General features: G+C 36.8%; 1 protein-coding gene across 1 annotated transcript in view; it reads left to right on the forward strand.

Annotated features, from left to right (window-relative positions):
- Positions 1 to 19,716, forward strand: part of TENM1 (teneurin transmembrane protein 1) — a 304,289-nt gene that overhangs the window by 157,201 nt on the left and 127,372 nt on the right. Inside the window, exons 5-6 of the mRNA XM_053955867.1 lie at positions 9,315 to 9,553; positions 19,384 to 19,536. Of these exons, the coding sequence (XP_053811842.1) occupies positions 9,315 to 9,553; positions 19,384 to 19,536 (392 nt within the window). The remainder of the gene's footprint in view (positions 1 to 9,314; positions 9,554 to 19,383; positions 19,537 to 19,716) is intronic.

Below are 19,716 nucleotides of genomic sequence, written 5' to 3' on the forward strand. Positions count from 1 at the left end.
ATGCAACTATTTAATGATGAGACTGACTTGGAAAGATGGAATTACTTGTTCAAGTTCACACTAAAAGCTAAAATTAAAGTCTGTCTGTGTGTCATTGCCAAGGCCAGTTCCCTAACTCTGGCAGTTATTCTGATTATAAGCAACCCAAATAAAAATAAGAATTAAGAACAGCTTTAGAACTCCAGAGGACATGTTATGGAACACCTGCTGCTGAGGGAATTGGAGAAGAGCTGTACCTGTAGGAGGTGTAGCAGCTCAAACTGGTGACTGTGCCGCAGCCTTCAGCACTGTAATGTGCCCAGAGATGCAAATGCAGTCTGGGAAAAATAAACATAGCCATTATTAAAATTTCTTATGAAGATGCAGTAATTTCATTGTCACACAGAGAAATAATTTTTAAGCATTGCCAGAAAAAGACTGCAAGGATTTCTCACACCACATAAAAACACAGGAAACATTGATTCTCTTTTTTAGGATAATATTACTGGGCTCTCACAAAAATTGTTTTTTTCCCTCTCCCCAAGAATAAAGTACTTGCAACCTATTGCCTATTCCCTTCCTTTCCACTAAAATAATTGTTTTTTCAGGGTTCATAGATACTTTACTCTAGTGCTTCAAATCTTGTGATTTACAGTGTAATACATTGTCATTATCTCCGACAGCCCCATCTGAGCATAGCTTACTACTTTTTATGGAGTAAGTATTAAACCCTGATAGCTCAAAGAATGTTTTTCATTTTCTCCATGCCCTTCTAGTTAACTCAGTATTTGTTTCCATATATTGCTTTCCTAGTTTGTTTTTTTTTCCCTGCTGTTTGCTATTTATTTTCCCACTTCAGTCAAATCCCCAGAGAAGAAGTAAAATCTAGATGTTAAGTAGGGATTTTTACCTGACATTTTTCTTATTCTCCTTATAGTCTTATCCTCATGGATAAACCATTGGTCACACTTATTTTGAGTTAAGTTTTGACATAGATTACCAAAGCATTCGAATTTTTAACTCTTATGTCTAAATCTCAAAATTTAGCTAATTTTGATTTTGTTTCAAAGTGGAGTTTTTACTCCTGTTTTGTGCATCAGTATTTCATATATTTGCTTGTTCCTTCCTTTTTTAAATCAGATTTCTTCCTAGTTCCTGCAGCCCATTTAGCAGTGTTGGCAGAAAGGTTAATGCTGTGCTGAATGGACTGAAATCTCCCTTCACTGCACTGGCAATGAGCCAAGTCCTGAGCAAAAAGACAGCTTAATTTAAGCAATATTATCACCATGGTAATAGGTCCTCTAAGGGGACAGTGAGGTACCAGACCATAAACCTGAGATTCAATTATCATTAATTTATATAAAACTTTGAAGTACTAGAGTAATAAGAGGAGTATTTGGGGTTCAAGGCAGTTATTATTTTTAGTTACAATTCAGCAATATTTCAGAGCCCTAAAGTTTGATTATGTCTCTAAACACTTGAAAACTTTGAGAGTTTTGGAGTTCAAGAAGTGTATTTGAATAATCATACAGATGGAATCATTCCTTTCTGTGTTACATAGTTATTTAAGGTGTATAGGTAGGATTAGCTCTATTTGTTTTCCTGAAAATAACTTGGTTATATTTCTGTTCGATGTAGAGGAGATGTTGACAACAAGCAAGAGATTTATTCTGTACAATGGTTTATCTTTTTAAATCAACCTCATAATTGTTTTTTCTCTTCAGGAAGTACATTGATAGCCTTTCAAATCACAGACACCTGCATATAGTCCCATTTTGTGTAAGCTGGAGTAATTTTAAGAGGAAAAATAATTAAATAAAACTGCATCTAGAAATTCACACAGTTCAGTGTGGGCTCTTGGAAGGTTTGATCTTTCTTCTTGGTCTTGGCATTTGACCATCTTGTGGAACTTGTAAATCCTGCCTCCAGTGCAGAGACTCAAAACACTTTTTTGTGCCTTGATTTGTTTCCCAGTTCAAGGTTTCCATAGCAAGCAGAGCAGCTTTTACAGCTCCCGAGGCAGACAGGTGTTAATGTTCATAAGCCACCAAACAGGGAGACACTTTCTACTTGAGCAATGCAATTCACTGGGAACTTGCTTGCAAATGGAGCCTACTCCTGAGTTAAATGACCAGATCTGGGGCTATTCCAAGAATAAATGCAGGGGAGGGCTTCCTTTATGATCTTTTCTTCAAATTATGTTGGTCAGTATTTGCTATTATGACATTTCTCTTGTATTTTCTCATTTTCTACCTAATTAAACAGTAAATCAACACATGTAGAGGCTGACCATATTAAAGACAGACACATGGCAAGGGTTTTAAATTCATTCTGAGTCCCATGTGTTTTCAATGCACAGAAGAAAAGATCTGAAAATACTTGTCTTCTGAATTCCAAAAGATAAATTGAAGACTATCAGTAGGACCATGAACTGAAAATAAAAGCTGTAAATATGACCTTAAATTTAATAATGCGAGAAGGAAGGTGTCTTTTATGGAAATAAAAATATAAACATTTGTCAGCTACAATGAAGTACAACTTTCATGTCAGCAGCAATGGCACTTGAGGGTCCTGCCTTGAGTAGTTTGAGGTCCAGTCACTAAAGACAGTAGGGCAATTTAAATTGTATTTTACAATTGTATTGTATTTTTTGTGAGAAACTCTGGTGTGGGCTTCCTTGGAATAGTGGAATAGTATTTGTGTAAGGGTTTTTTATGGAGGCCAAATATAGTAACTTGAACAATCACACTGCAGATACTCTTTGCTCATTATTTTGAATAATGTGATGGTATATAAAGTTATAACTAAATGTAAAGCTATATTGTGATTTTATGGCCACCAATAAGCAAGCAGCCTTTCAGCTTTCTATGAAATAGTGTTTTCTTTTACAAAACCAGAAGTAGACTGAATCTAAATTTTGAAAGAGAACAGTAAATACAGGTTAATAAAAAGGGTCTAGGTTGTGAGAAGTGGTCAGAGACATGAAAACAATTCTTCCTTTTAATTTCCAAAAGAATCAGATATGTATGTGTAATGTTACTGCCCAAAAATTTTCTATTTTCTGGCTAGCTATTTCTAGGTAAGCTGGATTCAAAGACTAAATAGTATTTATGTAGTTAATGTGATACATCTCTTGTCAGGTAAACTTTGTCTTATTTGTCACAGTAGCTGCACAGCTTGGGTTAGACCATATGCATGTGAGCGTAGGTACTTGGAAGTAGACTGAAATGCTGGGAACAAAAGTCAGAATATGCATGAATATTCATAGAAGGAAATTGATGGCAAAGAGAACTGAGGGGCAACTACTTCAGTTACTCATTCCATTCTTTAAGTCATGCTTCCAGCCATAGAATATAGGCAAGAAAATTACAATATTGGGATTTTTATCCTTCTTGAATACTCTGCAAATATGATGTACTTTATATGACTTACATAAATATTCTTGTAACTACTGTTTTTCATATTTTCCACAAAATAATGTTAACATTTCTTGAGAAAAAAAAAAAAGATAGAGCTAGCAATGAGATTATTCCTTGCTTACATCACAAATTTCTGTGTGCATTGGTTGTTTTACTCAGCTGCTGTTTGAGTTGGATTGCTACAGCAAATTTTAACAGAAAAGCACTTTTGAAGATTACTGAAGTAATGTAGAGATGTCACCATGTATCAGAGTAGCAAAGCCCATACTGGTATATGCAAGAGTAATTTATGTCCTCAGTGTGGTAATTTTTTTTTTTTCATTAAATAGCAAATGAAAACAGAAAGCAGTTGTATTTTGGATAACAGTTCCATTATAGAAGCTGCTCTTGGTTGATTTTGGCACCATCCTATATTTATATAATTATTATCCCAGATTTCTGCCAGATTTGAAAGCTTAGTCACCTGGTTAGCAGGCCTAGCTTGCCTCCAGCAACAGCAGACAAGTGAGCCACATCTCACCACTTGTTCAGTACTGGAGCAAAAAGAGAGGGATACAAATTCCTTTTACATCCTTGCACAGTGCTCAGTTTTCAGATGCCATGTAAAGAAAACATGGGTGAATAAAGGGAAACAATTCTATGTGAATGATTCAAAAAGCAAGTCCAGCTCAAAGAGGAAATTTTAACAAAGTGGTTCTATTCCCAAAGACAAATCGTTGGATGGAAATCATGGAAAAATACAATTATAAAATCCATGGAAATCATGGAAAAATACAATTATAAAATAAATTAGATAAGTAGTTTTCATGGTAATTTCTGTCTTCACCCATGACCATTTTGTTCCCATATTTCTTGTACATAAAAAGGTGAAACAAAGGCTATAAAATTATAGGTCAGTTCTATCTATAATTATAAGTCATGTCTTATATTCAGATACAGTTTTCCTGGGTTGTTTTTCAAGATGAGGGTATAGTGTGTGTATATCTTTGTGATCAAGTGGGTGTCTTGGTTTTTAGATATATATATATATATATATATATAATAGTTGCCTTGGTTTTATACTGTATAGTTTGTTGAGAGCCATATGGGAGATTTATAAAAAAATATATTCTGATTATTATGTAAGTTTGGAAGTGTCCTCTTCTTTCCCCTCCCACTTTGAGTACAGAATAGAATGGATAGAAAACCAGGAGAGAGTGAATTTCTGCTTTTTACTACTGTCACAGGAAATATTAAGTGACTTAATATGGGCTGGTACCAATGTCTTCTTGTTAGTGTTTGCCAAAGTAAATGGGAAACTGTATCAATTCCAAATCCCTTTTGGCTACCATCTCTATATATTTTCTGGCTATGCCAAAAAACACAATCCTTTTTCTGTTTCATCTGCTACGCCTCTTAAAAATTTCCTTTGCACTTCTGTTGACATCTAAAGGAATTACTTCAATTAAATATCAGTATAGATATACAGTTACATACATTATAGGCAGCTATAAAATGTAGTTGAAAAGAAATTGAGCAACTTTGATGATTGAACTGAAATCTTCTTAGTTTTTCTATCACATAGATTTGCAGCAATTTGTAATGCTTTATGTAACTACTTCTTGAATGTGAAACATATACAGGTGCAAATGTATTCCTACTTGGTTTATCCAGGAGAAATGCAGACTAATTTTTCAGCCAAGGTATAGCAAGATTTGTGTTTCTAACTTAGCTGTTGGCTCCCTTTCAAGTGTGTTGTTGGTTTTCATTTTTTCTTCTTACAAACTCTTGATTTTTAATGGAAATGGAAGGAAAGCATGTTATAGGAACAAATAAAAGTCTGGGCCTACAGATGCTGGGCAAAGAGTTAATGCATAAAAAGTTACAAAAGTGATACCAAGCCCTTGACAAAGCTGAGGGACATTTCTACAGTATCAGGATATAAAAATATTTTCTCAGAATTTAATTACAGAATTCTGTGTGGGGTTAATCTGGTTTCTGTAATAGTATTGTTATTGTCACATGAATTCAGATGGGATGTTGCTTCAAACTTTTATAAGACTTAAATTGCTGTTCCAGATAAGGAGCCAGAAGTACATAAAGAAATATCCTGATGGAGAAGCGTTTAAAGAAATGAACTCTTCTCTAACCTTCTCCTAGCTAAGAATTCATAATTTGTATGAAGTGTTCTCTTGGAATTATCTGCCATTCCTTGTGAGGTTAAACTCGGATGAGCCACAGGAAACTGCATCTCCACAGAATGGACGGGGTTCTGCCACCAGCAGGACTAACAGCTCTGATTTCAGGCCTTGTGCCAGCTGAGCTTCCCAAGAAGTCCCTTCCCTTTCCTTCTCTGGGCCTGTCCGTGGCGGGTGAGCCGTGGCTCCGCTTCCCTCCCCAGTGCGTGCCGGGCAGGAGGGCAGAGAGCTCCGTGCAGCAAAGGAGCCTCACCAGGGCTTTTGCTGCTTCCCTTGCTGCTGTGGAGGGCTTTGGTCCTGGTAGGATCTTTTTCTTTCCTTTAACTTCTCTTGAGAGGATTCAAAGTTCAAAAGTCTTACATTTGTAGAGATGAACAGATGGATGAACAGCCAAACAGACATTGTGGTGACCTCAAACAGGGAATGCTTTCCAACTGCCTCTTCTATATGTGAAGTTATTACTGAGCCTTTAGTATTTATTTATGTCTTAGAGTTATCAGTGTAATAATATTAAGTCACTTTCATTTCACTAACAAATGCCTTACAGATTATGTCCTATATTTCTCTTTTTAAGAGATTATCATCTTCTTTATGGATGTTCTTGATGTTTTTGTGAACATTTAGTTTTTCTTCACTTGGAAGGAGTGATGTTATCAATCAGCCTTATAAATGCGCTGATTTTTCTTGTGTTCTCAGTTTACTAAAAAAAAAAAGTCCACCACAGGCCTTAGCTTTTCACTTAGATCAAATATTAATGCACACATCAGGCTGCAGTCAAATCTAAACTTTTGAACTGCAGGTTTTATTATTTTGCTCTTTAGAAAGAGAGCCTGATTTTATAGAATTGATAGCAACAGCTTAGCATGTCCTGACTCCTTTGGGAACTGTGGTGTGCTCAGACAGATGAGGAGTCATCTGAGTTTATGAGAACATAGTCACAGTCTGGCTTTAGAAATTTGTCTTTGTGCCACCAGTGTTTTTCAAATTCTATAGAAATGTCTGTGGGTACTCAATATACTTTCCAAAAATTGAAGTCATAAACAATTGGGTTTTTTATACATTTTCTCAGCATTATTTCACTGGTAGCTCAGTTTCAGTGTACCATTGCTTCAGAATCTCAGTTTTGTTACAAATTAGAGCATTGTAAATTCTCCTCTGTGTGAATGGACTCATCTGTTCAAAAGAGAGTGATCTGGACCCAGGTTCTGTGCACTCTGCTGCTAATAGAGAAGTGCCTCTGCACACTAGCACTTTATCATCAAGCTCTTGTTATAAATTCCTGTGCAAGAGTATGAAATTATTCCTGGCTATTGATTGCAGGTTGTTAGAGCTGTAATAATAACAATTTTCTGTTCAGCATTTCCTTCCCTTTACCTCTGATACCTTTGAGCTATGCACCATAGAGGACAATCAATACTGCCAATATCAGACCTTTTTGCTGTAATTTCAAAAAAATTTAAATGAGAAATTATCAAATAAGTAGGTTTTTGTGATTATGTCTTGAACAAGTAAAGCATGCAAAGAACAATTGATTTTTTTATATTTGTAATATTTGTGTGTATATACATGTGTGTGTGTGTATGTATATATACATACATACTTCTCATATATATATATATATATATATATATATGCTTCTATCTAATAACATGTCTTATTTTATGTGGTGATTCTGCTTCTATTCCCCTAAATATCAATAGGAATTGTGCCATGACATTTTTTCCTACCAGAAGTCTGAGTGACTGTGCATCTCGTTAACTGCTGACTGAGAAAAAACTTCTCATACTTGCAGAAGCTTTCATGTGTGACAGCAAAGCATTGAATCCAAAATAACCAACTGTGTTCTCATGGCCTGATAGGAAAGAAGCAGGTTTATATAGTCCTGTAAACAGTTCTATTACTTCATTTGAATTTATTATTTTACTGTGTATGAGTTTATAATTTTTGAACTAAAATGGAGGTAACATTACAATGTGGAGAGCTATGCCATCTTTCTAATGTGTGTATTTACAGCTGTGGAAGTCAGTGGGAAGGAAGACTAGAATGTGTTGTCTGATGCACTGCCAGGATGCTGTACTCAGGGTCAGATGTCTAATTTTGTCTGAGTGCAGCTCATTTGGGTAATATTCATGAAGCAGAAGTAACTAATACTCAAATTTCATTCTTGTGGTTTAGTCATAAGACTCCTGATACACAGGCCCTGTAAATTGCAAGGCAAGCTAACCTTTATTCTCATTTGCTTTCTTTTTTATGTAACTAAAGGGCTCTTTAAAAGATAAAACTGCTCTCTAATACCTTTTTATTTTCTATAATCTGGCATTTTGAAAACCGTAACCTTTCTTTTAAAGTCTTATAATGGAAATACATAATACCATACTCATTACACCATTTTAGCAATTACCATTTCAGGAACATGTATTTACAATATTCTTAAAGTCAAATGTCATAGTATAACAATGTTTCATACTCTTGAGTATTTGATCCTGCATGCATCCCGCTGTGTATTCGTCAAAGAAATTCTCCCAGCATGGATTGGTTGATCCATTTATGCATTCAAAAATTGTTCTTGTGCCTTGCTGAAGGCATAAAGGCACATTTGCCATTGGGAAGATTCTGGACCATGTCACTTGCTTTCTCAGCTTGAGACAGAGGAACACCAAGCTTCTCTAAGCTCCTTTAGGTGCGTGCTGTAGCATGACTTTTAGAGGTGCACCTATCAGAAAAGAGGGCACTGAAGAAGCTTGCTCCCTTAGATAAAACAAAGGCAAGAAGGACCAAAGAAAGCTGATGTTTCCAAAAGAATATGTGGTTGGTATGGTCAGCCCTGAACTAACCCTTTTGCCACAATTTCTGAGCACATATCACAGTAAGTTATTGTTTAACATTAAATAACCTTTCTTAAATTCTCTTGGAGAGCCCTTGCCAATCCTGAAAAACCATTCTTCCTCCTATAAAAAACTGCTCTATACTTCTGCACCAGAGCCTGCTCTGCAAGGCACATTTTTCTACCTTATTTTTTGTGCTAATGTAAGTCTTCACTGTTTTTTCTTGAAGGCAATCAATCCTGTGAAGTGTGCTGAAATAGGTCTCCAAATGAATTCTTTCTTAGTATGTTTGAGAATCACCGCAGTAGGCAAAAGCATTTGAATAAAAACTACTCTCAAAATTGTTCAATTAAGAACAGTAAAGAAATTGTGCTCACCCATATAGTAGCTACATTTCTTCAGAATGGATTATCCTTGTAAATCAGGTGACTAAGTAGTCACTTTTTAAAAAAATTCTTGTATTCCATGGTAAAAAATAAATGTTCAAAATGGCACTGGCTTTAGCTTTTTTGGAGTATTCCAGGTGAATCAACCAGTTAGGTGTAGATGGAGAGGATACTGCTGGCAGCAGTTCCCATGTCTCTGTCACACCTGTGTAAAGGCACATGGGCTGCTCATCTTGGAGGATCCCAGTACTCTACTGAGGAACAACCTGCCCTCAGCATTACTCTGAAACATGGGGAAATTAGAATTTATTTATTCTAAAAATAAATATGTGTTGTTTCACTAAAACATTGCTGGACATCTGGTGGTGTGGTTGAAAAACTTGCAGAGGATATTCAAATACAGTTTCTTGTCTTTGATATTTTCTGTGGCTATATGCAGTATGTACTATACAGTGCTTATATAGTTCCTTTTTGCTTTTTACATCACTAAGTGGTTTTACAACATCATTCTTTGTCTTCTCTTTGTAGGCATTTCCTGTTTAAACATGGATCTGGGTCTTCAGCTATCTTCAGTGCAGCCAGTCAGAACTATCCCTTAACATCCAATACTGTTTACTCTCCACCTCCTAGGCCTCTTCCTAGAAGTACCTTTTCCAGACCTGCCTTCACTTTTAACAAACCTTACAGGTGTTGCAACTGGAAGTGCACAGCTCTGAGTGCCACTGCTATCACAGTGACCCTGGCACTGTTGCTCACCTATGTCATCGGTAAGCCCTGATCCTTTCCTCTGCTCGATTATTCTTTTACCTCCTCTGCTCTGTCATCTTGCTAGCTTTGCACTAATACAAATCATGTTTTACTGGTAATATTTGCCATTGGTGCTCTTTAAATCCTGGCAGACAAAACACTGGATTGGCTAAAGGTTGAATATAGAATTCTCATTAACTTTCTACTCTGTTAACCTTGATGCTGCCTAACAGAGAAAGAAATATTATTCAAGATTATATGTTTATACTAGCAGAGGACTCCTACTGATTTTAATTGCTTCAATATTTTCTAAAGATTTGATTTTCATATTATGCCTTACAACATTGGTTCTCTTAAAGAATTATTTTGAAAGACTGGTAATGTTTAATTGTGTTTTGCCTTGCTACTCTTAGTTAATTTCTTCTGTCTCATCACCATTTAAATCTTACATGATTTTCCTCCTAATTGTTATATCATTTGCTAGAATGGCAACTAGCTCTAAAATAATTTTATACCATGTTGTCTAAGATAGATTTTGTTATCCCTTTATTGAATTTATGTTTAAAAACAGGTTATATAGTACCAACTTTGCCATTTTTTTAGCAAAATACATTGGACAGGTTTATCAGAGTAGCTAGAAAGGGCTTCCTCAGGTTTGGGGTTTGTTTGATTTTTTTGGTTCTTTTTTTTTTTTGTGTGGGTTTTTTTTTGTTGGTTTTTTTGTTTGTTTGTTTTTGGAGGACAGTTGTATTGGAGATTGCTTGAATGGGGTTACAAGCATACATAGAAGAGCAATTCTTTGTGGTTTCCTACATAACATTTAGCCTGAACTTTAATTATTGCATTGGGTTTTCAATCTGAATTGAAAATTTTAAAGAACATTCTGTGTGTAGAATTTAAGAATGTGACTGTGGATTCTGTAAACAAAGGGAAATGTAATTTGTTTTTGCTGTCTCACACACTCTTAGACTGTTGTTTTAGATGGCAGTTCACAGGTGGCAGGAGCCAGAGTATGCCTGATACCCTGTAGCTTGAATGGGAATAATTCCAGGTTTTCCTGAAAGAGTGCAGTTCATACTTGGTAAAACTTGACAGAAATACAAGTACAGATACCTCCAAACTGATGAATGGCCACTGATTTTCTATACTCTCTGAATAAACATATCTATAGTGAAATTATTAAAATTTCAATAATTTCTTGTTTCCCACTGAGGTTTTCTTCGGTCCCACAGTGACAAAGTTCTGGGTATTGTCAGCAAGATGCTCATCAGGAGGGATTTTTTCCTAGCATCCTCACCTAATGCATATGGGAAAGCAGATTTGAGAGTTTCTGGTGCATGATGATTTGCAAGCACCTGAGGACCTTGTAAGCTCCATTAATTGCAGATTTACATAACAGCTGGTGAGCATATGCCCTCGGTTAGGACAGGCTGTATCATTTTTGGAGCCTCATCTGTTTGCTGCACATTTTATCCCACCCACACTATTTAGATTTTATCTGGATGAAGCATTGCCTCTTTCATCCCTGTTTAGATTTCAAGTCTGCCACTGAAATTTCTGTAACTTTCTAGGGATGTAGTGCTATATGTCATCAGCCTGAGAAGGCTGGAAGCAGTCCTTGTCACCAGGAATTAAAGAACTCTGTGTGACTCTCCTGTAGATGTGTCTGTCATATCTTGGTAACACAAGGATGTAGCATGTTTAGTTACGCAGAAGCAGGTAAAATGGAAATGTCTTTGCATTTTATAAATTATTACTATTCCTATTTATGTTTTCTATGGGAAAAATACAAATTTTTGATCCAGGAGTTCTAATTCAAAAAAATTTTAAGGATGCCATTATTTGCTCTTGTTTTCTCCAGAAATTTTTCAGTTGTGTAAGCTTTCCTGCAAATTCAGGTGGTCTTAATTAGCTTATTCCAAGGGAATATTCCTTTTGCCCATCTCTGGTTGGTTAAATATTTAGATAAGTTTATGGTCTCTTCTTATGACTCAGATACCTTAGTTCTTTCCCTTTTGCTGGGTTTGAATCATAGCATATAAATGGTTTTCAGAGTTCACTGGCTCTGTAGGCTTGCATATTTGCATATCTTTTCACATCAAAAATTTAAATGTGCATGTTTTAAACAAGCAGTTGAATATAGAAATTCAGACTGTGTGTAACACTCTGAAGTTAAAATTCACTCCCCCAAGTGTTTTCTCTTTGCTCACCATTATTCAGATACCTCACTCCACCAGGTTTTCTTCAAGTCAGAAGAAGTTGTGTCTGAGCAATCACAACAGATGTGGGCCTACACTGTAAAACAAAACTCATTTTATTTTCAGGACCAAACTTAACCTGTGATCAGCTCACCAGTTGTTACTGGAAAAATAAGGGGGACTTGTAAAAGGCAAAATTGTTTTCATCATTGTATTTTTTGGCATAGCCTGCATTAACTTACCATGAACTGCAATTTCAGGCCAAATGAGTGTTGATCAAGCTTTGACATCAAGCCTTGTCTTCTCCTTATCTAAGAACTTAAATGTTCTTTTTCAAGTATTTTTCACTGCTATTTAATGCTTGAGCTACATGTTACTTTTAAAACTACGCCCAAATCTCAGTCTAAAGTCAGAACATCTCCAGAGTCTTAAGAGACATGAAGCTTATTCCACATCAAAATTTATAAGTGGGTCTTATGTTTGTAATGAACTGAGACCTGTGCCAGAGTGCTCTAAGCTGTGATTTCTTTTCAGTCAAAAGGTGAACTAGCAAAATTATTTTGTTCTTTTATTTTTCAGCCTTTCCATCTTATCAGTGAGACTCAATAGCAAAGCTTTTACATAAGAACATGTAATTCTTCTGTATTCTCTCTCCTGTGAACTACTACTCAGTTTAAAAAAATACTATTTCTCTTTTGGCCTATAATCACTGTGTTTACTATTTGGCCTTTCTGAAATAAATTTGACTATTATATGGACAGTATGGAAATTATAGAACACTGTTGATGGTTGTATAAAAGCAGATTTATTGAAAATCTTTAGTTTATCAAGAAAAACACATATTTTCACTTCAACAGGAGCAATCTCTGTGAATAGGTTCTAAAGTCATAGTAGTTACTCCAGAAAAAACTTATTTCATAAAGTGCATGTTTGGTCTTCACACTACTGGAAATGTAATTGTAAATGCGTTGAATTATTTTCTATGGAGAAAGTCCTGCATGCTTTTATTTTTCATTTTTCTGTTTTCCTGTGTGTTGAGAAATGTAAATCACATAAATCTGGGGCAAGGTTGTTTAATTTGCCCACATATGTGGGCAGTGAGGCAGGTGAGCAGTTGGGACACACCTCAGGGAGGTGATGTTGATGCCTCTCACCAATGCATGGGGGGCTGCAGCAGCTCCACCAGCAGTTCCTGGTCTGCCTGAGAGTCTTGCCAAAAAATTAAAGAATAAATTAGGCAAATGCAAGAGATAGAATAAGAAATACAGTATTTCTTTTGGTTTTTTGCAACACCATGTCATTTCCTTTAAGGACAATACAATGGGTGCTGTGGCTGCTCATTTACTAGTTATTTTTTAGCCCGTTAGTGAGTAGGATTTGTCTTCCATGATACTTTACCATTTTATCAGCAGCTGATTTTGGACTTGCAAATCACTGGTCCTATTGATCAAAGGCGCAGAACTCCTACTGTTCCTATTGATTTCAGCAGGTGATGCAAATGTTCAGTGCCTCTGAAAATTGCATCTCATGTTCTTGGATTTAACCATCCCTGACTATGAAATGACTATTTTATATACAAATGAATTCTCAAGTATGAATATGAAGTCATCCCTATCCTTCATGATATTATCACTATTTATGAGTAGGCGCTGGAGGTAGGTGTTGGGTCTTAAATTATACTCACATGAAGGGTAAGGAAATTAAAGCCTCTGTGCTGCCTGACACTGTGACCTGTCATTTCTCACTCCATGTACATGGGAGAGGAATGATGGTTTCAACATTGGGAAAGGCTGGCCAAATTTTAAGGACATATGTATCTCAGTGCATAGATTTATAACATTGCTTGTGTCTCTTTAGACAATGTATAAAAGTAGCAAAAAAGGAATTATGCAGAGAGGGATCAAGGGGAAAATATACTGCTGTACACTGAAGAATATAATGGTATAGTAAACAGTGCTAGGTGTTTCAGGGTTATGCAAACATTGTGATACAGATGCATAACCCTGAAATGCCATTGAACTCCTTAGTGGGGGAGCTCTCACTGAGACAGATTCATCAGGATCTCTCAGCTGGGAATTGTGATGTCTGCTCTCCTGGATTACTGAGGAGCATGATACTGTCACAAATCTCTTAAGTATTCAGAGGAGAAGCATTTACTGTTGCCCAAGACTAGGTTTTATTTGTTCCTAAGTATAAAATATGACTCGGTAATGAAAAATGAAACCACCATCCCTCTAGGAGGATTGCAGGGGAGGGGGGGTATATTTGTATTTTCAGGTATAAAAATATATTAGGTATAAAGATAAGACTTCTTAAGAAAGAGGAGAGTGCTGGGAGTTAAGATGGTTATAACAAACACGTGGAAGAAGTCTTTATTAAATGCCCTAGATGATCAAAACAATTTGCCACTTTAATATGGATTTTTAAAAATATTCTGAAGACTGTATCAAATATTAAAAGCCTGAAATTCTGAAATCTGTTTACAGCAGAATTGTAAAATGAGCTTACAGAAGATCACCTCTTCTAAAGGTCATGATCAAAACTTAGATTCTGGCTCTTGTGTTCAGGTATTTTTCTCATTAATTCACCTTTACTGGAACTAAGACACTGGTGCATCTGTGGCTTTATGCCAAAGTGAAATCCAGTTTTATAAACAGAACCTGCTAGCAATTACAGAAACAAATAATTTTCTGGCACTTAGAGCAGGTGCAGAAAGAATAGTCAGCTGCTGATATACATTTCTTCTGAAGTCTGGGCTTCAGGGGGATGATCTACTGAGATTCTGTAAAAAAGCAGAGATAGCTAAACAGAAGTCTTTAGTGGAGGTCAGCAATTTGGAGGAGCTTCACATATGCAGGATTTTTTGTCCTTTGAAGTTCATCTCGCAGGTAGTAAGTACTTATTGCACAGGACTTTTTTGATGTCTCCTCACTACTGAGTGTCTCTTTTGCACTGGAGCCAAGGCTCTTATTCACATTCTGCCAAACATGTAGCACCGGAGTTGACAAGCTGTGCTTACACAGAAGGTAGAAGAGAATAAATTAAATTAGATCATTGGCTTCCTAGCAGATGGCAGGTTAATCCAGTTTACAAAGCCAGTTCTAAAAAAAATTGATTTTATCTTTGTGGATATTTACCTGAGTATGCGGTAGAATTTTGGGGACTGAGGTAGTCAGTCTGGATGTCAGTTTGTTTTGTTTAACTGTTGAACAAAATAAGTGATCTGGTCAGTTACTTCAGAGGTGAAGACCCAAGCTTTTGTTCTGAACATGGCCTTCCTGGTTTCAGTTACAGCAGTAACATGAAGCAACAGAAATCTGCCTCTGAGTAAGGAAAATCCCTTAGACAGCATAAAGTCACACTTACTTTTCATCTCTTTGCTGTAGATTCCATTAAAGAAATTTATTGAAAGGTTAGATGATGTAGGCCTTTAATATTTCTTTTTCTGCAAGAGATCTGTTTTATACCTAATAATTATTTTTTTACCTAAGAAGTATAATAATTTAGCTAAGAAAAGCTCTGCACTATGACTAGGATCTTCTGTACTGGAGAGAGAGGTCATTTAAAATCACTCTGCACAGCTCCACTGTGTGGCCTGGCCAGGGGCAGGGTGGCTGAGGAAAAATTTTAGGTTCATCATAATCCTGTGGCATCCTCCAGTCTCTTCAAATCCACTGACTACAGACTCCTCCAAATTTAGTTTTTGCCATAACATTCATAATGCATGCTAAAAAAAAAACAAAAAAAAAAAAAACAAAAAAAAAAAACAAAAAAAAAAAAAAAAAAGAAACACACAACTGTGTCAACTTTTGTGCTAGAATCTTATCAGAAACTTTGAATTAAAAAGGGCTATCTACTAAAATATAAATGAAATATAGGTATGGTAGTATCCATCATGTAAGCCCTATCTCCCCACATTATGTAGAGGGTCAAATTTTGCCTTCAGATTAATTTTGCCTCCAGATCACCTCAGTGAAAGCAATGTACAACTCTGGTCATGGCAACGTGCAACTCATAGATTGCACAGAGCAAAGTAATAATGTCATTATTTACAGGTGATTATACTGGATGTTCAAGCAAGGCAAGAAAGAATATCTTTTCAGATGAGTGCAGTTCCTCCCAGCAGGGAGAATATTGCACTCAGCTGTCAGAGGAGAGGTTTGGTTAGGCCAGCTGATGGAAGTTAGGGTCTGATGCTCCTGCTGACTCACCACAATTCCTCCTAACAGAAGTGTGAATCTTGCAATCATGCCAGCTAACAAGCCCAGAGTAGCTTTTGCTTCTTCTGTAATGTAAGTGTAGTCATCAAACTTCAGAGCCTGTTCTGTGTGAAGTTGAGCTGCATCATCTAATGCTTCCTTAGTCCTAATGGTGGGTTTCAAACTGTTAGTCAGCAGCCAGCCCTCGAGGGTGCTGCAGTCAAGGTCTTCAGAAGGTTGAGCTTGGAGGAAAGGGCAGAGACATTGATCAGAAAGTGAATCTCCCTCCTTTTTACCCAGCCCAGTACTAAGTTAGACTGAGTGATGGTATCATCTCCTATTTGTTCTGTGGAGTAGGAGCTTACACCTGGGCATTACACATGGGAAATACAGCAGAGAACCTTGCAAATGGATTTATGCTGGGGGAAATGACATTGTGGCCCACACTTGAATTGCAAAGCGTTTTCTGTGCCCCTTTTGTAAAAGTCAGAAATCCACTAGAAAAAAATCAAAGGGCGAATAACTCAAAAGGGAAGTTCTTTTGAGCTTTTTAACGAAATTCAGTACATGCCTACTTATTTCTAAAGAGATTTGAGAGATGGAGATTTGAAAGTTTTATGTAATCTTATTTGGTGAAATAACTGTCTATTTAAAATATGCTGTACATACGTTGTAGGAAAAAAGCTCCATAGGAATTTTGTATACCCTGTGTAAAAGAAAAGTATCACAGAAAATGAAGAGGTTAGAGAGGGCTCTGTGTCTGCTAAATAAGTATCAGTCATTCCCTATAGTTAACTTCTGAAAAAGTATCTCTAGGAGTTAATACCTTCCACTGGTGTTTGTGGTCTGCTTAGTCTCAGAGTGACACCTGGATCTGAAGGTAATTTCTCAGTAGCTATAATTAATGAAATGAAAATTGGGATGATTTTAAGATTGCAAGGTGTCTGGGTTTCTGCAGTGGTTGAAGTAATCCAGGTCAGTTCATGTAGATCTTATTTTCACAGCCATATGCTTTGCTGTACAACCCTCAGTTGTGCCCATTGTTTAGCACAAGTCTGGTGCCCTGTGTCACCTCCCAGGGATGAGACATCCGAGCCTGGCAGAGACCATCCTCTCTGCCACGCAGTTGGTGTTTCCAAGGAGGAAGCTGACTGTCAAACGTAGACAGAGATAGTTTTGCAGCTTGCCAAGCTTTGGCACAATCTATAAAAACAACAGCACTTCCCCAGCCCAAAGGAAGACAAAGCCAGTAAAGGGCTGGAATTGGTGTGAGTGGATGATAACGTGTGCAGAGTGTGCAGTGTGGCAAAGGCATGCACCAAGGAAAAGGTGCAGCACACATTCAGCCCTGGCTTTGTGATGTACCCTCTGCAGCATGTGCAAATACTGTCCTAGGAAATGAATGATAACAACAATGGGAATAGTATAAGAAAGCAACTGTATTATATTCAGAATTCCATAACTACTAAAAGCTTATTAATGATGTGGACAGTTGTGTTCTGCTTCTGTTTCAAGTGCTTATATAATTATTTGCATTAGTGTAAATGAAATGTGCATTCATTAGCTATCAGTCTCATTGAACTATGTTCCCTTTTGTTGTTAATAACTCTTTAAATAATAATAATGTCCAGAAGCTCAAGCCAAGAACAAGAGCACTTACTCTAGAGATGTCAAGGCTGCTTTTTGTTGTACATGGCAGTGATCTGTCTCACATTAAGAATCTCAAAACTCAGACCTTAACTCTGTGTGATCTAACTGCAAGATTCTTCAAAGTGTTATCATGGTCCCTTGGTGATTTCAAGACCATAGAATATGAAGCAATCCAGGCTTGAGATCTCACAACTGACACCAGAAAGCTTAGAAGTACACTTCTAATACATCTTCTGGGGAGTGGGTATGTGCTGCCCAGTCTCCAGAATCCAGATCTGATGGTGAGTCAGTGGTTTGAGATGCAGTAAATTTCTCACAAATACTGTCACCTCACTAATTCAGTAGTAATGCTCTCATCTGCTTGATTTGGATCGTGTATCTGTAGTTGGGTGACCCTGGAGTGCACAGATCTGGAATTAATTACTGTAGTTTGGCATCTTTGCATTCTTGTGGTAGTGTTCCCAAGTCCTTGACAGGAATCCATTCAAGGCTTGGGATTTTGTTGAATTTTTATAATTTAACTTTTCAGTGTGCAGGGGAGACTTGTGACCAAACACATGGGAACTGGACTCCAACTTTCCTGGTTGTATTGAGATATTTTCCTTGAAGTATGTACAAGTGCAGAATAAAACCATGTACTTTCTTAATGCAAGACCTATTCTAGATCACACTTATTTCTCCTGGGAGTCTCTGAAGTTCCTACATGATTCAGGAAGAGCAAATATATTGCCTTTTAGGCTACCACTGTGGGCAGATCCTACTCAGTGCAAATTGCTGCATGTAGCTAAAGAGCTGCTGCTCCAGCTTTGCTCTTCATGTGACAATTTCAGCTCCTCACTGGGGGTCATCCTCAATCCATATTTTAGTGAGTCATCAGTCCTCCCTGCTGAGCTACTTCAATGCTAAGGCAATCTCTTCCTTGGAATAAATTGCCCTTCTCACTAAGACCTAAGTAATTGTCTACACTAACTGCAATACTGGCATGTTATACTACAATAAGATCCCCTGTTGCTGTCTTTCTCCAACCATCCTTCAAGGCCTCAGATCAGAAACAAAGAAGGGAAAGCAGAAAATATGAATGGCTCTGCAGGCAAAGTAGAGTAGGCAGCCCCTGCATATGGCAATAAAGATAGTTTATAACTTTTAAAAAGGATTATTTAGTCATTTTCCTTGTACATACATAAATAACAACTATATTTCTGTTAATGTGTGTTATTGAATAATTGCATACATTTTAGATGTAGAGCCAGCTTTTTATCTGCAGTGCAGTTCTAGAGTAAGTCTGGTTAAGTAAGTAACCAGTAAGTAAGAGTAAGTTTTTGCTGATGTTTAACCTAAATGAAAGGGTTTCAGAGTGCAGTTTCAGCGCAGGGCACAGTTTCACTTCAAACTGGATTGGAAAGGTGAGAAGTTTTAGTTGGTGTCATTGCTTTTGTCAACAAAATCTGAGATCATTAACAGTCAAAAGCTGAGGGACAACACTGATACAGCATTAGAATCTGTCACACAATATTGAATTTATTCAACTGTTATCCTTTTAAGTGCAAGTAATTCCATTAATTGCTGCAGAAATTCATCACCCTGACCTGGCTGAGCTCCAGAAGAAAGTGTGGAAACTAATTAAACATTGAGTTTTAAGGTAAAATGGTAAATTGCTCATTAGCCCCCTTGAATTTCTGATTTATTACTAAAAGGATAAAGTAATACTTGACTTTGCAGAAAGTGGGTCATAGCATTCTTTTGTAGTCTCACTGAAGGTGCTGTAGTTTAGACATCAATTAATTTGTCTTCATTTTTTTGCAGCAGTACACTTGTTTGGTTTAACCTGGCAACTACAGCCTGTGGTAGGGGAGCTCTATGAAAATGGAGTTAGCAAAGGAAATAAAGGAACAGAACCCATGGATACTACTTACTCACCAATTGGAGGAAAAGCTTCGGATAAAACAGAAAAAAAAGGTATGTGTAAATGAGAAGCCAGGCAGATGATGAATAGTTAAATATTACTGCTGTACAGATCCTGTATTTTCTACATTTTGACAGTATTTTGAGTTCAGGTTCTATCTTCTTTAGTATCATTTTAAAATGGGTATGAAAAGCCCATAACCAGATATGTTCCTTTAGCAAAACTTTCACTGA

The sequence above is a fragment of the Vidua chalybeata genome, chromosome 14, assembly GCF_026979565.1.
Source record: "Vidua chalybeata isolate OUT-0048 chromosome 14, bVidCha1 merged haplotype, whole genome shotgun sequence".
Lineage (NCBI taxonomy): Eukaryota > Metazoa > Chordata > Aves > Passeriformes > Viduidae > Vidua > Vidua chalybeata.